This window comes from Gorilla gorilla, chromosome 8, assembly GCF_029281585.2.
Source record: "Gorilla gorilla gorilla isolate KB3781 chromosome 8, NHGRI_mGorGor1-v2.1_pri, whole genome shotgun sequence".
NCBI classification, from domain to species: domain Eukaryota; kingdom Metazoa; phylum Chordata; class Mammalia; order Primates; family Hominidae; genus Gorilla; species Gorilla gorilla.
Window position 1 is genome coordinate 69400343 of NC_073232.2, and position 19860 is coordinate 69420202.

General features: G+C 37.2%; 1 protein-coding gene across 1 annotated transcript in view; it reads left to right on the forward strand.

Annotated features, from left to right (window-relative positions):
• The window catches only part of LOC115933075 (poly(ADP-ribose) glycohydrolase-like), a 110228-nt gene that overhangs the window by 40185 nt on the left and 50183 nt on the right, over positions 1-19860 (forward strand). Inside the window, 1 exon segment of the mRNA XM_055353085.2 lies at positions 16009-16101. Within this exon segment, the coding sequence (XP_055209060.2) occupies positions 16009-16101 (93 nt within the window).

Genomic DNA, 19860 nt, shown 5'->3' on the forward strand with positions numbered 1-19860 from the left:
GATGGTGAGACCCCATCGCTACAAAAATTTTTTTAAAAATTAGCTGGGTGTGGTAGCATGCATCTGTAGTCCCAGCTACTTGGGAGGCCGAGGCAGGAGGATCCCTTGAGCCCAAGAGTTCGAGGTGGCAGTGAGCTATGATCACACCAGTGCACTCCAGCCTGGGTGACAAAGTGAGACCCCCATCTCTTAAAAATATATATTACTGAGAAATAAGTATTTTCCAGGGTACTTCTTAGAGTTGAAAAAACCTGCTAATTATTTAAAAGTATAAACTATAATAAAATATTGAAGTTATTGCTCACCTGTATTTCTTGGACAAATTACATCCATTTTACTTCTAGGGCTAGAAAACTTATATCACCATTAGCTGTTTCTCTGAAATTTTGTCATGTTGAGTTTTACTGCCTGTCTATAAAGATGGATAATAATGTGACTATGTGGTATTGAAAGTATCCATTGGCTTGGACATAATAGCAATGTGGTTTGGTGGTGTTTACAAAAGTGATTGATGGATATGGTCATGTAGTCGTACAGTAATAGAAGTGAGAAATAGGAAAGACATGTCAGAGCATCTTGTGCCAGTGTGGGTTTATTTCCTAAGGAATAATCATTTCCCATAATAGTACTGAGAAGTAAATTCTTTGGAGGCATAGGATAATGAGGGTGTATTATTATGTTTTGTCTTTTCTAAAGTAAGAATTCTGCTGTTTATTATTAGCATGAAAATCGATATGATTGTGCAATAAATACTGTTTAAAGAAGAACTTCCTTCATGTTTTATACACCTACACAATTCTATTCTTCATGTTTAATGAAGTTTGTGTAGGAAAATAGTGTGACTGTTTTTGATTAGAGGCATATTTTGTTTCAAGAATTGGGTGAAGATCTTCTTCCTAAACTGATTGTGTTCCCAGACTAGTTGTTAATTATTTGGAATTAGGAGTCATGATGGGGAAATTTCCACCACATCCAGAAAGTCTGTGAATTTTAAACCTCTGATGGCTTGTTTTCTGAAGTGAAAAACTAATGCAGAGTTCTGTCACTAGAAACACAGCAGTGCTTAGGAGAGATTGGAAGTAGGGTTGTGGTGAGAATTGGCAGGAGGACTCTTTCTCCCTTCATTCCTCCTCCTCCGTCCTGCACTAGCTGATAAGAGCTGGCCCATAGGAGTGGAGACTAAAAATGAAAGGAGGTTTCATTGCTTAGCACTTCTTTTCCTCTTTTCCCCCTTCTGCTGGCAATCCTTGATGGGGAGGAAACAAAGTGTCTGTATAGCAGCCCGATTATTTCATATTAAGCAACTGTCAAATTAATATAAGGACAACTGCAGGTTATTTCCAGTGTGAATTACAGAGTACTTTAAAAACTCGGTGTATTTCATTTATCTATCGTTAGGGCAAATCATTTCAAATGCTTATAATGAGCTGTGATTTTTATCAGTATTTCCCAGATTTGAGTCATAAACACTTTGAAAATTCATAGGGAGACTCTTAATAGCTGTTTAAAGAGGAAAACCAAATCAAACCAAAAGAAAGTAGAGGGGCAAGGTGATCCTCAGCACAGCCATTTGTATGTGTCACCACAGCTGACCCCTGGACTCAGCCTTTCACACCACCTTGCCCTCTGCTACCACATTGATTTTGTACCTCTCCATGCACAGTCTTATTTAGGTCCATGAACTAAATAAGTTAGCTGCTAACTGGTGAAATATGCCTTCTTAAATATGACCATGTTAGCCTGGCTATTTCCTGAAAACCAGTTGGAGTTTATTAAAAATGGAGACCATTTTTATTGAAGCCATAATTGTCATGGGCGATACACATGAGAGATCACCCTGTGGCTGGCCTGTCGGACTTTCATGAGCCTTCAGAAATTAAGGGGAATGAGTGAGTTTGTTTTCTTGTAAGCTGTCACATTCTTCTCTTCAAAGTGTCAGCCTGAGTTGTGCACAGATAAATGTTAGAAACTTTCACCTTCTCCAGTTGATTTTTTTACCCTTACATAATTTAGTAGTATGATTGTTTTTCCTCTAACATTTAATGTTTTTGTACTTTTAATTTTTGAAATGTGAGCTTGTGCTTTAGACTTGGGAAACTTAGAGGTAGTTCCAGTATAGAAAGCTTAGCCTATAGACAGTTTAATCAACTTACACAAAAGAAAACTATAATATTTTTGCTAAGTAATAGAGATTCTGAAAGGCAATGGAGAGGAGGAGGATGAGCTTTGTAAAATCAGCTAATCCAGATAGAAAGTGTCAGTTAATTTAACGTATTTTTATTGACAGTTTTACATATGAACACCACTGTTGTAGGAATGGTGAATCAATCATAAATCTTGTCTTAAAGGAGCTTCTAGTAAGGGCTAGAAGGCACGTTCATAAATAACAACAGAAAGCAGAAAGTCTTAAGTGTCTTGTGAAAAAAAGTTCAAATAAATTACAAGAGGGAGAATTACTTTTTAGCTGGAGAGTAAATTTGGATAGACTTGAAGCAAACTGTTGTTTGAGCAAGATCAAAAGGTTGGATAAGTTTTGGAGTTAAGAAGGAAAGATATTCCAGGATCGTATCTGTAGCAGCACAAACAGATGCTATAGAAAAGTGAATTTCTGAGTTTCTAGTATGTAGGCTGCACAGAAGGTAGAGTTTGTGTGTGTGTGTGTGTTATATATATGTGCTGAATGAGACTAGATAAGAATCTAGCGTAAGGGAGCTTGACTGTTAGTTCAAGGGATTTGTTCTGTGTTGAAAAGGCAGCAGAAAGCCATTGAAAGCTTTGAAGTGGAGCAGAAGCACATCATAGTCTACTTGGGCAGAAACTGAAGATGGGCTATCAGCAGGGCAGCAGTTAGATTATTGTAGTAATCTTGATGAGACTGGATGAGGGCTGAGGGTAGTTTAGTAGTGATTAAGATGAGGTAATAAATATGTGAGATCCTGCTGGATCAATCAATATAGGACTTGGCAGTTAATTGATATGGGGGTGATAAAAGAAGGAGGCTCCAGAAAGTTTGTGAGTTACTGGCCCATTAGACATTAATACTTTTTATATGGAGCTTTAGAATTCATAAAACACTATTATATCTGAAAGCTTTCATAACTCTGTAAGTTGAAGTTATAGTAGAATTATCCTTACTATGGATGAGGAAATAAAGAATTTAGGGATTTTTCTGTGGTTAATACGAGAGTGAATGCAGATCTAGGCCTATAACTAGTCTTCCAGTTTCTTGGCCAGTATTTCTTTTATATCCTTCCTTGTGAACCTGGGAAGAAAAGCTCTGGCATCTAGTCCCAATGTCTTTTTGTTTTTTTTTTTGTTTTGTTTTGTTTTGAGACAGAGTCTTGCTCTGTCACCCAGGCTGGAGGTGCAGTGTCATGATCTCAGCTCACTGCAACCTCCACCTCCCGAGCTCAAGCGATTCTCATGCCTTAGCCACCCAAATAGCTGGGACTACAGGTGTGGGCCACAGTGCTCAGCTAATTTTTGTATTTTTAGTAGAGATGGCCAGGCTGGTCTTGAACTCTTGACCTCAAGTGATCCACCTGCTTTGGCCTCCCAAAATATTGGGATTATAGGTGTGAGCCATTGCCCCCAACCACCACTAAGTTTTTGAATGTGGACAAATTGCTTATTTCTTGGAGCTTTAGTCTCTCTAGATGCCCTTATCCTTTCTATCTTGCAAGGATACTTTGAAGATAAAATGCAATGTTTTTGGTTTTATCAACTCTTTATTCAGCAAATAATGAGCACTAAATACTATGCTTAGTACTGGGGGGCCACAAGATGTTTAAATTTGTGTGTTTCACAGATCAGAGGACAGGAAATGCAGATAAATAATTGTAATAACCGCAGTAAGTGTTCTAATACAAGTATGTACATTTGGCTCTAGAGTCATAGAGTAAGGGGCAGTCAGGCAATCAGTGAAGGCTTCCCAGGGAGATGGGAACTGAGTCCTGAAGCATAATTCGTGGTTTAATGGTAGTAAAATGTTAAACAAGGCAGAGGGTAAAATAATGCATCATCATCATCATAATACTAGCTGTTATTTGTTGAAAAGCTTATAATTCTGACCACATCTCTGCAAGATATTTTCATTTTATAAGTAAGAAAATAGGTTCAAAAGGTTGTGATTTGATCGTAGTATTTAATGAAGTCAGTATGGTACATTAGGGAGGTGCAAATAGTTAAGTATCACTGGACAGTAGCAAACAAGCAACAGAAAGGATAAAGATAAAACTGAAAAAGGCGCTCAAGTATGCTATATTCTAGATATTAAAAAATAAAAATAATAAACTAGTAGTTTCATGACAGACAGGGGAGACTATTTTAACATATATGAGACAAAGGATTAATACCTAGTAAAATATGCCTAATTAAACATTGGTTACTATGTGGACCAAGATGTTTTCACTGTCAGTTCTCTGAAACATTTAAGGAAGATATAATACTAAGTTCACAGAAACTCAAATAAGAGAGGAGGAGGGAGCACTTTCCAACTCATTTATAAGGCCATATATATATACCTCCGATACTAGTATGTGACAAAGATTTTATAAAATATTAGCAAATGAAATCTAGAAATATGTAAAAAGGATAATACATGATTACTAAGCAGAGTTCATCTCAGAAATGCAGGATTGGATTTATATTTTAAAAGCTGTATGATTATTGTGATAAATGCAGAATAAGCACCTGACAAAATTTAGTAACCATTCAGAGTGAAAAACTGTTAGCAGGCCGGGAGTGATGGCTCATGCCTGTAATCCTAACACTCTGGGAGGCCAAGGTGGGTGGATCACCTGAGATTAGGAGTTCGAGGCCAGCCTGGCCAACATAGTAAAACTCCATCTCTACTAAAATTACAAAAATTAGCTGGGCGTGGTAGCATGCACCTGTAGTCCCAGCTACTCGGGAGGCTGAGGCAGGAGAATTGCTTGAATCCAGGAAGCAGAGGTTGCAGTGAGCCAAGATCGCACCACTGCACTCCAGCCTAGGTGACAAAACAAGACTGTCTCCAGAAAAAAAAAAAAGAAAAACAAAACAACACAACTATTAACAACTATGTCCTCAATCTGATAAAGAGTATCTGTGAAAAACCTACTACTAAAATCATGCTTCATGGTGAAATATGAAATACTCTTCCCAAAGATTGGGGGAAAAGCAAGAACACCCATGCTCTTCATTCTTATTAACATTGTACTAGAAATCCTAGCCAATGCAGTAAGGCAAGAAAAAGAAATAAAATGTTTGAAAATCAGAAAGGAAGAAGTAAAACTGTTTCTATTTGTAGTTGACGGTGTTTGTTTATGCAGAAAAACCCAAGAAACCTAAAAAATAACTATTAGAACTAATTTATTTAGCAAGACATAAGGTCAGTATACAAAAATCATTATATTTTTATATACTTGCCATAAATGAAATTTTAAAAATTTCATTAAAAATAGCGTTAAAAAACCATAAAATACTTAGAAATAAATTTAACAAAAAATGTGTAAGACCAGTATCTTGAAGACCGTAAAACATTGCTGAGAGAAATTGAAGAAAACCTGAATAAAAGAATATCTACCATGCTCATGTACTGGATGACTCAGTGTGGTTAAGATATCAGTTCTCGTCCGGGCGCGGTGGCTCACACTTGTAATCCCAGCACTTGGGGAGGCTGAGGTGGGTGGATCACTTGAGGACAGGAGTTCAAGACCAGCCTGGCTAACATGGTGAAACCCCATCTCTACTAAAAGTACAAAAAAATTAGCCAGGCGTGGTGGCGGGCACCTATAATCCCAGCTAGTCAGGAGGCTGAGGCAGGAGAATTGCTCGAATCCAGGAGGCGGAGGTTGCAGTGAGCCGAGATCATGCTGTTGCAATCCAGCCTGGGCAATAAGAGTGAAACTCCATCTCAAAAAAAAAAAAGATATCAGTTCTCCCTATATGCAGTTCCAATCATAATACCAAGCAGGCATTTTGTAGAAAATGCAAAGCTGATTACCAAAATTTATATGGAAACACAAAGGACCCTTATTTACAAAGAAATTGTAAATAAGAAGGGCAGAGTTTGCAGACTTACGTGAATTGCTTTGGATACTTACAATAAGACTACAGTAAACAAGACAGTATGTGTGGTGAGTTGAATAATGTCCCCCCAAATTAATGTTCACCTGGACTCTCAGGATGTGGCTTTATCTGGAAATACAGTCTTTGCAGATGTAACTAGTTAAGATGAGGCCACACTGGATTATGGTGTACCCTAAATCAATGACTGGTGTCCTTATGAGAGAAGGAAAGGACACAGAGACAAAGACACTGAGGGAAAACGCTTATATGATGATGGAATTAGAGATTGGACTGATGTATCTGCATGCCAAGGAACCCCAAGGATTGCTAGAAGCCACCAGAAGCTAGGAAGAGGCCAGGAAGAGCCTTAGAGCCTTCATAGGGAGCGTGATACTACCAACAACTGGTTTCAGATTTCTAGACTCCAGAACTGTGAGATAATACATTTTTGTTGTTTTAAGCCGCCTGGTTTGTGGTTCTTTGTCACAGCAGCTCAAGGAAATGAATGCAATATGATACTGACATAACAATCAAATTGATCAGTGGAACCAAGTAGTAAACCCAGAAACAGACCCATGTTTATACAGTCATTTGGTTTTCAACAAAAGTGCCAAAGCAATACAACAAGGGAAAAGAAGTGTCTTTTCAACAAATGGTGTTGGCAAAACTGGATTTCCATGTGGGCTTAAAAAAAAAAATTGCCCCTTCCCACATACTATACATAGAAAATAATTCTAAATTCTAACTGAAAAAGCAAAAACTATAAAGCTTCTGGAGGAAAACATCTTTGTAGCTTAGGAGTCGACAAAGATTTCCTAGGACCTACTGCTTTTATAGCTAATGGGAAACCTTAGCTATAAAAGAAAAAATCTTATAAATACTTGTGACAAAAAGACATTAGGAAAATAGGCAAGCTAAAGATAGGGATGCCAGGCGCATTGGCTCATGCCTGTTATCCCAGCACTTTGGGAGGCCAAGGCAGAGGGATCGCTGGAGTACAGGAGTTCAAGGCCAGCCTGGGCAACATAGGGAGACCTTGTCTCTACAAAAAAAAAAAAATTAATTAGCTGGGCATGGTGGCACATGCCTGTGGTCCCAGCTCCTTGGGAGGCTGAGGTGGAAGGATCACTTGGAGGCCAGGTGTGGTGGCTCACACCTGTAATCTCAGCAGCTTGGGAGGCTGAGGTAGATGCATTGCTTGAGCCCAGGAGTTCAATACCAATCTGGACAACATGGCAATGGTCTCTATTAAAAATCCAAAAATTAGGCCGGGCATGGTGGCTCACACCTGTAATCCCAGCACTTTGGGAGGCCAAGGCGGGTGGATCACGAGGTCAGGAGATCAAGACCATCCTGGCTAACACTGTGAAACCCCGTCTTTACTAAAAATACAAAAAAAAACATTAGCTGGGCGTGGTGGCGGGTGCCTGTAGTCACAGCTACTCGGGAGCCTGAGGCAGGAGAATGGCGTGAACCTGGGAGGCGGAGCTTGCAGTGAGCCAAGATCGCGCCACTGCACCCCAGCCTGGGCGACACAGGGAGACTCCATCTCAAAAAAAAAAAGGAAAAAAAAAAGTCAAAAATTAGCCAGGCATGTTGGCACACACCTATAGTCCCAGCTACTTGGGAGGCTGAGGGTGACAGGATTGATGCCTGGGAGGTCAAGACTGCAGTGAGATGTGATTGCATCATGACACTCCAGCTTTGGCGACACAGTGAGACCCTGTCTCACATAAATAAATAGAAATAAATAAATTTTAAAAGACGGAGAAATATTTGCAAAATGTTTATCTGACAAGGGACATGTATCCAGAATATATAAAGAACTACAATTGAAAAATAAAAAGACAGCCAACCTCACTAGAAAATGAGCAAGAGTTTGAAAGGATTTCACAAAGGAAGGTATACAAATTGCCAATAAGCACATTAAAAAATGCTTGATATTATTTGTCACTGGAGAAATGCCAGTTATAACTAGAATAAGATATTAGCCTGCAGGCACTAGAAAGACTAAAAGATCAAATGTAGGTAGCGATATGGAGCAGTTGCAACTGTCATACTTTGTTGTTGGGAGTTTAAAATGTACTACAATGTTGGAAAAAGGTCTGGCTGTTTTTTAGAAAACTGAACATATACTTACCCTATTACCCATTAATTTCATTTCTTTCTATACCTACCTATGAGATATGAAAATATATGCACACAAAAAGATTTGTAGAAGAATGTTTATAGCAGTTTTACTTATAATAGCCAAAACCTGGGGACAGCCCAGGTATCTATCAACAAGAGAATGAATAAACAAATTGTGGGTGTATTCATACAATAAAATAATTTTTGTATTTTTAGTAGAGATAGGGTTTCACCATCTTGCCCAGGCTGGTCTTGAACTCCTGACCTCAAGTGATCCACTTGACTTGGCCTCCTAAAGTGCTGGGATCACAGGGGTGAGCCACCGTGCCTGGCGTGAACTCTAGTTGCTGATATGCAAACTGAAGTGATGGGGTGGAATGCTTGCAACTTACCTCAAAACGCATTAAAAAATGCATTGATATGTGGTCAGAAGAATGGACTGATGACAACATGACAAAAGCAAATATAAAATGTTAATCATAGAAACCAGATAGTATTTGGGTATTCAGTGTATAGTTATTTTAACTTCACCATATTTTTGAAATTTTTTAAAATGTTGGGAAAAATGGTTCTCAAAGGGGAATGATTACAAAAATTATTGTACTTCTCTACTTTGGAATACTGTGTAGCATTTGTCATTGTATAATACGGAAAGACTTTTTAGGCTTTCTCTTAAGTCAAAAACAAGTTGTAGAAAAATATAATATTTTAAAAATTAAGGTAACAGAAAACTGTGTGTTTATATGCACACACACCTAAGTTCTCAGAAGAAGTTTGGGGAGGAAATATGCATCTGTTTATATCTGAGAAGAGGATATCTTGGCAGTGGGCTTGTGGGTAATATTTCTTTTCTTTTTGTTTATATTAATTTTCTTCAGTGAAAATACATGACATTTTAAAAAACATTTTGCCTTTAGTGATGTAAAAAATACCTTTTTTGTCGTATTTGGTGAGAAAAATACTAAATTGAGCAACATAATTTCCACTGATAAATGCACCTATGTAAGAGGAAAAAGAAACTTAGGTATAAATATTGGTTATGTTAATATTAGGAACATAGTTGATCCACCCACCTCAGCCTCCCAAAGTGCTGGGATTGCAGGTGTGAGCCACCACGCCCGGCCAGGAAATTTTTTTTTAAAGAAGCATTTCAGACATATACAAAAATAAAATGGGGTAATGAACCTCCCTGTTTCCATCACCCATCTTCAGTATTACAGGCTCATGCCTGTCATCCCAGCACTTTGGGAGGCTGAGGTAGGTGGATCACCTGAGGTTAGGAGTTTGAGACCAGCCTGGCCAACATGGCGCAACCCCATCTCTAAAAATACAAAAATTAGCTAGGTGTGGTGGTGTGTGCCTGTAGTCTCAGCTACTCAGGAGGCTGAGGCAGGAGAATCGCTTGAATCTGGGAGGTGGAGGTTGCAGTGAGCTGAGAACATGCCACTGCACTCCAGCCTGGGTGACAGAGTGAGACTCTATCTCAAAAAAAAAAAAAAAATATATATATATATATATGGACCATAGGATTATGAGGATATTTCCTCTTTGCTATTTAGGTTTTGGAGTGGTGTACTTCTTATTGAAAAATTGTCTAAAATTTCACATCCTAGACGTTTCATATAGATTTTGATTTTTTTTTTTTAAAGAGGATTGTTAGTAACTTTTCACAATTTTATTAGGATCTAACTAGGTTTAGACCAATAGAGAAAACGGAGCAGCTTGTGCTATTTCTTATATTCATTGATTTGTGATTTTTTTTTATTTTTTATTTATTTATTTATGTGTTTATTTTTGAGACAAAGTCTCACTCTGTCGCCCAGGCGGAAGTGCAGTGGCACGATCTCGGCTTACTGCAACCTCTGCCTCCCAGGTTCAGGCGATTCTCCTGCTTCAGCCTCCCGAGCAACTGGGACCACAGGCATGTGCCACCATGCCTGGCTAATTTTTTGTATTTTTAGTAAAGATAGGGTTTCACCATGTTAGCCAGGATGGTCTTGATCTGCTGACCTGGAGATTTGCCTGCCTTGGCCTCCCAAAGTGCTGGGATTACAGGCATGAGCCACCACGCCTGGCCTGGTTACTTTTTTAAAGCTGTTTGCCCTAAACTGTTTGAAAAAGATCTATGGAAATATTTTCTTTTATTGAAATAACACTGGTCTTCTTATTTTGCGAGCTACAGATTTCACTTATTAATTCAAAGTTCAGTAGTCAATATTTAATACTTTCCATATGTCAGGTATGGTACTTAGTCATGTATAAATATGTCTTTCATAAATGTTAGAGCACATTTAACAGATGTATGTAGTTAATCAGATATTCAAAGAAAGAAGAAATAAGTAAATATCTCTTTTCTATTTGGATGTTTGTAGATATTTAAATATTTATAATGTTTTGATGTTTGGCAGATTTAGTTCCTTTATTTTAGTAGCTTGTTTCTATTTGTGGAGAGAAGAAAAAAAAATAGCCTGTCCACAGTCACTATGATGTGGTTGCAGTTATTACTGCCTTCCTAGGTTAAGGCTGATGTATTGGGGGTCACAGGGAGAGGATAGGGCTTTGTGCCATGAGATTCATGAGGTCAGTGACCACGTCTGTTAACTGTTTACTCTTCTGTCATCTTCTGGCACAATTCCTGACACATAATAGTTCCTCAGGTATTTGTTTATCAGCCAGTCGAATGAATGAACATATCTGTAATCTAAGGAAAGGAGATAGGCAAAATAGCAGTATAATTTTGAAATTTATTGTATCAATTCTGACTGAAATATATGTATAATATATATTACGTGTATATACAGCCAATTTGTGGGACTAGAATAAAAAGTTGCTACACACACACACGTGCACACGCACAGATCAAAACACTTGCTGTATGTAATTATCTATGCAGACTATCCAGTAGAGGGCAGGGTTTTACTTGTGGGAGAATTTAATACAACTTTCTTTTTTTACCATCATGTAAATGCTTACCTCCCTTATAATCATCATTATCATCATAATAAGTAATGTATGTTTATTTTTCTTTAATTGTTATAGAAGATTTGACCAATGGCTCTTGCTTTTCTTGAAGTTAAGAAATGATGTACATCTTAAATAACTTTTCCCTACTTGCATCCCAGTTTGCATTGTACAGGTTATAAGGTCATGGTGATATTTTAGATTATGCATTCCATCTCAAACAGTAGTTTAGTCGCTTATGTTCTTAAATGACATTTTTAGGTTCCCTTTTTGTGTTTCCAAAGCAGCATTAGACATAGGTCTAGAGTGTTGACAGTTGTGAAGAAGTACAGTGCAATAATGCTTCATCAGATAAATAAGCAATATTGTAAAGCTTGTCAGCAGAGCACTGCAGCAGCCACTCATGTCAGTTTTAAAAGACAAAGATGGATACCCAAAGGAGACGTGTCAGCCTGTTAAGACACTTAAGGTTTAATGTCTTTAGGTTTAACATGGTTGAATAGGCACTTCTGTCTGTCCTTCCCACTAATTACAGTGAAAAACAGGGGACCTTGTATGTAAAACAAACATAAGACTCTGAAAGGTAGAAGACCACTGACCAGCAGGGACTATGGGACCCTAGGAGAGTACATGGCACCAAAGTGGTATCAGTAAAGACCTAGTGGGGAGCTGGAACTCTCACCCCAACGCAGCACTATCAAGGTACCTCTCTCACTTTCCACTTTGGGTACTAAAGGCTGACTGGGGAACATGAATTTTTACCCTCAATTGCTGGTAATGAAGTAGCTATCCCATTCCCCTGCTGGCACAGTATCACAGAAGGCCTGCTCTGGCTGAAGATTTAAATAAGATCTAAAGATTTATAATACCCCAAATATCCAAATTTCAACAAAATGTCCCTCATGACCAGAAAAGAATCAGGAAAATCTCAACTGAAATGAAAAATGAACATCAATAGACACCAGGAGAATATAGATGTGAATTGTCTGACAATTATTTTAAAGTAGCCATCACAAGAAGGCTGAGCAATTATAAACATACTTGAAACAAATGAAAAAAACAGAAAGTCCCAGCAAAGAAAAAAAAAAAACTATCCAGAGAAACCAAATGGAAATTTTAGAACTGAAAAATATAATAAACTGAATTTTTAAAATGGAATAGACAGGTTTAATGGAGAATGGGGATGATAGAGGAAAGAATCAGTGAACTTGGAAGAAATTAAGAGAAATTACTCAGTTCTGAACAGCAGTGAGAAAATAGATGAAAAAACAAAACCAAGAGTTTAGATATAACATTTGTGTCTTTGTGTGGACAGAAAGGGAGGGGAAGGAGGGTGGGACTGAAAAAATATTCAAAGAAATAATGGCTGAAAACTTCCAAAATTTGACAAAAGTCATAAATCTACAGATTCAAGAAGCTGACCAAAACTTAAGTAGGATAAACCCAAAGAAATTCATACCAAGACATACTATAATTACATTTCTTAAAACCAAAGGCAAAGAAAAAATCTTGAAAGCAGCAAGAGAGAAATGACACAATGCCTATACAGAAAAACAGTTTGAATGACAACGGATCTCTCAGCAGCAAACATGGAGACCAGAAAGAAGTGACAGAAAATTTTGAGGACTAAGGAAAGAATTGTCAACCCAGAATTCCATATCCAATTAAGATATTCTTCAGAAAGGAAGAGGAAACCACAATGTTCTCAGGTGAAGGAAAACAGAACTTGACAGCAGTGGACCTAACATGAAGTAATGTCTAAAGAAATTTCCTGAAACAGAAAAGAAATTATAAAAAAAAGGAATCATGGAACATCAGGAAAGAAGAAAGAACAACAAAGAGTAAAAAATATAGTAAATATAATAGACTTTTTAAAAACTTTTTTGAGTGTTGTAAATTATGTTTGACTTTTTTCACTGTTTTCAAATATTGTAAAATAGTATAGTTATCAATGTATGTAGAGGAAATATTGAAGATTATAAATGGAGAAGGGTAAAGGAATTTAAAGGAAGGTAAAGTCCACACTTTACTGGAACTGGTGAAATGTTGACACCAGTAAATGTTGGTAAGTTATATGTAATGCAGTCCTTCAGCAGCTACTTTAAAAAAAATCTATTCAAAGAGATGCAGTCAGAAACATTTTAGATAAACAAAAATGGAATTTTAAACTATGTTCAAGTAACCCATAAGGAGGAAGGGAAAAGAAAACAGATAAAAGAAATAAAATGAAATAACAGATTTAAGTTTCAACATATCAAAGACTACATTAAACATAAATGACCTAAATTCATCTATTAAAAGACAAATTTGCAGAGTGAATTTTAAAAATGACACACTGTGCTGTTTACAGGAAGTGATTTCAGACAACAATATAGATAGGTTGAGACTAAAGATAGCTTTATTTATAATAGTACAAAACTGAAAACAACCAAAGTGCCTCTCAGTAGGTGAAATTGCTAAACAAACCATGGAATGTTATATAATATTATATTCATACCATGGAATTCTACCTAGTAATGAGGAGGAGTGAACTATTGATACTTGCAATAACTTGAATGCCTTTTAAGGGCATTAAGCCATGTAAAAAAAAGTCAATTTCAAAAGACTTGTATGTTTCCATGTAGGTAACATGGCAAAATTTTTCAGCTGAAAAACAGATTAGTGGGTGTTAGGTGTTAGGAATAGCGAGAGGAAGGAAGCTGAGTGTGACTATAAAGGGGTAGCATGAGATCTTTATTGCAGTGGAATGGTTCTGCATCTTGATTTTGGTGGCGATTAAAGAAATGTACGTGTGATAAAATGGCATAGAATGATACACATTGTACTGGTATTCCTGGTTTTTAGTATGTTATAGTAATGTAAAATGTAACCATTGAGAGAAACTGGGTGAGAGGTATACTGTACCTCTGTAGTATTTTTGTAACATCCTGTAAATCTATAATTATTTCAGAATACATAGTTTTAAAAAGCAAAAAGTCCTGTATAGTCCTAGCTGCTCAGGAGGCTGAGGCAGGAAGAGATTTTCTGAGCCCAGTAGTTCAAGGTTACAGTGAGCTATGGTCATGCCACAGCACTCCAGCCTGGGCAACAGAGCAAGACCCTGTTTCTATTAAAAAAAAAAAGAAGAAGATAAATTATAAACAGGAAGAGTTTGAATATTTTAAACAAATGCATTAATATATTTTATATATTTTCAGGTATAGAGAAGCCAGTATCTTTAGTGCATACCTCTAAAATAAGTAGAATGTCATCTATGAATATATGATTTTTTAAAAATTTAGTTTTTTTATTTTTAACAGAGTTAAAGAGGCAGATTATAAAGAGGCAGTCATTTGACTACTCTAAAGTCTTTTTAAAACAAGTCCCACTTTAGAAGATTAGGATTTAGCTCTTATTCTCACTTTCTCCACTACCATAAATGCAAACCTCATTTCTACCTCCGCATTTTCTCACTATAGTTTTCATATTCATTTCAATTACATCAGTAGTTTTTTTTCAGTTGGATAGTATAAACACTATTCATATATGGGCTGTGATTGCTTTTCCTCTCTTAACTTTTTTTCTCCAGAATTAATAATTGTCTTTTGTTTAATTTTCTGTATGCTTATGACTAATTGAATTTCAAACTCTCTGAATTACAAATATCCTTCTGTTCATTCTGAATGTGTTTACTCATTATCTTAATTTTAAAAGAGAAGTAAACATAGGTTGGGTTTTAGAGTTTTGGTGTAAAGAAAATTCTTAGTGTTAGAATTTACTGGCAAAATCAGGGCAAATATTCTTTGTTACTTTTTCTATTTACACACATACCCTGTCTGGCTGCAGATAAACAAATGGTTTTCCCTTTATTTCAGCTTAGTTCCTGATTTTTGTCAAGAGTCTGTTTCTTCATCGATTCCAAACATTGGTCACATAGGGAAGTAGGAAGAGCTGTGGCATAGAGACCAGAACACTTAGGTTCTTGTTCTGATTTGGTTTTAATTGACCTCAATGTAGGATGATCAGGTAACCTCCTTGGCCTCAGTTTTCTCTGTAATAGTGACAAGCTCAGACTAGATTATAACTGAGGCCTCTTCTAGTTAAAATGTGATTTCAAGTAGATAAAGCATTTACTTCAGTCCTGACTGTGTATGTAGTATCTCTAAATTAAGAGTGTTGTCATTTCCAGTACTTTTAAAGAAATACCCTGATGTTTAGAAAGACATTAGATTAAAAGGTGTTATAGAGAGGGGAAATTTTATAAAAGACAAAAATGGACCATGCATGGCATCTTTGTTGTGCTTCAAATTTTTATATGGGAATTGTGGTTTTCACTTTCCAAGGGTGTCTGGAAAAGAGAAATTCTAAGACCATCAGAAACCTCATTGTTTATTACCCAACAGATTAGATTTGACCCATAGAGTATGCTCTGAAGTAATTAATGTGGCTTTTATGGAGATTTCTTCAATTGTAGACCATTGAAACTAGATGGGTCCTTGGGGGCTTCTAAGAAAGTCCTTGGTGTCTAGCAGTTTCTAGTTGATATAACCAAGGGCAGAATGTACTGTTTTCCATTTGCAAGTGTTTTTACTTTATTGTGAATGTTGTGTGAGGGATATTTGATATTTGGGATGCTTACATTTTTTTCAGAGGGCATTAAGGTGAATTGCCTTAATGCCAAATATACATTTGGAAATGAATTTGTTAAGTTTATTTGTATACACCTGTTGATGCATTTGTACATGTGTTTGGTGATGCTGATAGGGTGCCACTTTATGGGGTTCCATGAAAAGCAGATATGTAATTTAATTTCATAACAAACATATTCATTGGTTATTATATTTACTGGTTATTGTTATTCACATAACTTATTTTATTGGTTTTCAGGTACTTGAAGAAGCAGAAGCTCAACATTTATATCAGTCCATCTTGCCTGATATGGTGAAAATTGCACTCTGTCTGCCAAATATTTGCACCCAGGTTAGTGGATGTAGCTTCCTCAGTAGCTTCCCTGAGACTGACAATTGAATTTCCCTTAAACTTGAATGGCCAGGGTCACAGAGAGAGAGAGAGAGAGAGAGGAAGAGAAGAGAAGAGAAGAAATGGGAAACAGTTTTTGCCAAAGAGTACAGTAATTTTGCTGTATTAAGGAAAAGGTTAGAGGGTAGAGAGTACTACAAAAGGACATTAAAAATGCAGCATTCCATTCTCAGCTTCTGTTTACACTGTTGAAGCTTGTTTACTTTGACTTTTTTCTCTCTTTGTTTAAATAACCTCTAACTTAAAAAAGTATTCATTATTTCTTTTTTTTTTTTATTATACTTTAAGTTTTAGGGTACATGTGCACATTGTGCAGGTTAGTTACCTATGTATACATGTGCCATGCTGGTGCGCTGCACCCACTAACTCGTCATCTAGCATTAGGTATATCTCCCAATGCTATCCCTCCCCCCTCCCCCCACCCCACAACAGTCCCCAGAGTGTGATATTCCCCTTCCTGTGTCCATGTGATCTCATTGTTCAATTCCCACCTATGAGTGAGAATATGCGGTGTTTGGTTTTTTGTTCTTGCGATAGTTTACTGAGAATGATGGTTTCCAATTTCATCCATGTCCCTACAAAGGACATGAACTCATCATTTTTTATGGCTGCATAGTATTCCATGGTGTATATGTGCCACATTTTCTTAATCCAGTCTATCATTGTTGGACATTTGGGTTGGTTCCAAGTCTTTGCTATTGTGAATAATGCCGCAATAAACATACGTGTGCATGTGTCTTTATAGCAGCATGATTTATAGTCCTTTGGGTATATACCCAGTAATGGGATGGCTGGGTCAAATGTTATTTCTAGTTCTAGATCCCTGAGGAATCGCCACACTGACTTCCACAATGGTTGAACTAGTTTACAGTCCCACCAACAGTGTAAAAGTGTTCCTATTTCTCCACATCCTCTCCAGCACCTGTTGTTTCCTGACTTTTTAATGATTGCCATTCTAACTGGTGTGAGATGATATCTCATAGTGGTTTTGATTTGCATTTCTCTGATGGCCAGTGATGATGAGCATTTTTTCATGTGTTTTTTGGCTGCATAAATGTCTTCTTTTGAGAAGTGTCTGTTCATATCCTTCGCCCACTTTTTGATGGGGTTGTTTGTTTTTTTCTTGTAAATCTGTTTGAGTTCATTGTAGATTCTGGATATTAGCCCTTTGTCAGATGAGTAGGTTGCGAAAATTTTCTCCCATGTTGTAGGTTGCCTGTTCACTCTGATGGTAGTTTCTTTTGCTGTGCAGAAGCTCTTTAGTTTAATTAGATCCCATTTGTCAATTTTGTCTTTTGTTGCCATTGCTTTTGGTGTTTTGGACATGAAGTCCTTGCCCATGCCTATGTCCTGAATGGTAATGCCTAGGTTTTCTTCTAGGGTTTTTATGGTTTTAGGTCTAACGTTTAAATCTTTAATCCATCTTGAATTGATTTTTGTATAAGGTGTAAGGAAGGGATCCAGTTTCAGCTTTCTACATATGGCTAGCCAGTTTTCCCAGCACCATTTATTAAATAGGGAATCCTTTCCCCATTGCTTGTTTTTCTCAGGTTTGTCAAAGATCAGATAGTTGTAGGTATGCGGCATTATTTCTGAGGGCTCTGTTCTGTTCCATTGATCTATATCTCTGTTTTGGTACCAGTACCACGCTGTTTTTGTTACTGTAGCCTTGTAGTATAGTTTGAAGTCAGGTAGTGTGATGCCTCCAGCTTTGTTCTTTTGGCTTAGGATTGACTTGGCAATGCGGGCTCTTTTTTGGTTCCATATGAACTTTAAAGTAGTTTTTTCCAATTCTGTGAAGAAAGTCATTGGTAGCTTGATGGGGATGGCATTGAATCTGTAAATGACCTTGGGCAGTATGGCCATTTTCATGATATTGATTCTTCCTACCCATGAACATGGAATGTTCTTCCATTTGTTTGTATCCTCTTTTATTTCCTTGAGCAGTGGTTTGTAGTTCTCCTTGAAGAGGTCCTTCACATCCCTTGTAAGTTGGATTCCTAGGTATTTTATTCTCTTTGAAGCAATTGTGAATGGGAGTTCACTCATGATTTGGCTCTCTGTTTGTCTGTTGTTGGTGTATAAGAATGCTTGTGATTTTTGTACATTGATTTTGTATCCTGAGACTTTGCTGAAGTTGCTTATCAGCTTAAGGAGATTTTGGGCTGAGACAATGGGGTTTTCTAGATAAACAATCATGTCGTCTGCAAACAGAGACAATTTGACTTCCTCTTTTCCTAATTGAATACCCTTTATTTCCTTCTCCTGCCTGATTGCCCTGGCCAGAACTTCCAACACTATGTTGAATAGGAGCGGTGAGAGAGGGCATCCCTGTCTTGTGCCAGTTTTCAAAGGGAATGCTTCCAGTTTTTGCCCATTCAGTATGATATTGGCTGTGGGTTTGTCATAGATAGCTCTTATTATTTTGAAATACGTCCCATCAATACCTAATTTATTGAGAGTTTTTAGCATGAAGGGTTGTTGAATTTTGTCAAAGGCTTTTTCTGCATCTATTGAGATAATCATGTGGTTTTTGTCTTTGGCTCTGTTTATATGCTGGATTACATTTATTGATTTGCGTATATTGACCCAGACTTGCATCCCAGGGATGAAGCCCACTTGATCATGGTGGATAAGCTTTTTGATGTGCTGCTGGATTCGGTTTGCCAGTATTTTATTGAGGATTTTTGCATCAATGTTCATCAAGGATATTGGTCTAAAATTCTCTTTTTTGGTTGTGTCTCTGCCCGGCTTTGGTATCAGAATGATGCTGGCCTCATAAAATGAGTTAGGGAGGATTCCCTCTTTTTCTATTGATTGGAATAGTTTCAGAAGGAATGGTACCAGTTCCTCCTTGTACCTCTGGTAGAATTCGGCTGTGAATCCATCTGGTCCTGGACTCTTTTTGGTTGGTAAACTATTGATTATTGCCAGAATTTCAGATCCTGTTATTGGTCTATTCAGAGATTCAACTTCTTCCTGGTTTAGTCTTGGGAGAGTGTATGTGTCGAGGAATGTATCCATTTCTTCTAGATTTTCTAGTTTATTTGCGTAGAGGTGTTTGTAGTATTCTCTGATGGTAGTTTGTATTTCTGTGGGATCGGTGGTGATATCCCCTTTATCATTTTTTATTGTGTCTATTTGATTCTTCTCTCTTTTTTTCTTTATTAGTCTTGCTAGCGGTCTATCAATTTTGTTGATCCTTTCAAAAAACCAGCTCCTGGATTCATTGATTTTTTTGAAGGGTTTTTTGTGTCTCTATTTCCTTCAGTTCTGCTCTGATTTTAGTTATTTCTTGCCTTCTGCTAGCTTTTGAATGTGTTTGCTCTTGCTTTTCTAGTTCTTTTAATTGTGATGTTAGGGTGTCAATTTTGGATCTTTCCTGCTTTCTCTTGTGGGCATTTAGTGCTATAAATTTCCCTCTACACACTGCTTTGAATGCATCCCAGAGATTCTGGTATGTTGTGTCTTTGTTCTCGTTGGTTTCAAAGAACATCTTTATTTCTGCCTTCATTTCGTTATGTACCCAGTAGTCATTCAGGAGCAGGTTGTTCAGTTTCCATGTAGTGGAGCGGCTTTGAGTGAGATTTTTAATCCTGAGTTCTAATTTGATTGCACTGTGGTCTGAGAGATAGTTTGTTATAATTTCTGTTCTTTTACATTTGCTGAGGAGAGCTTTACTTCCAACTATGTGGTCAA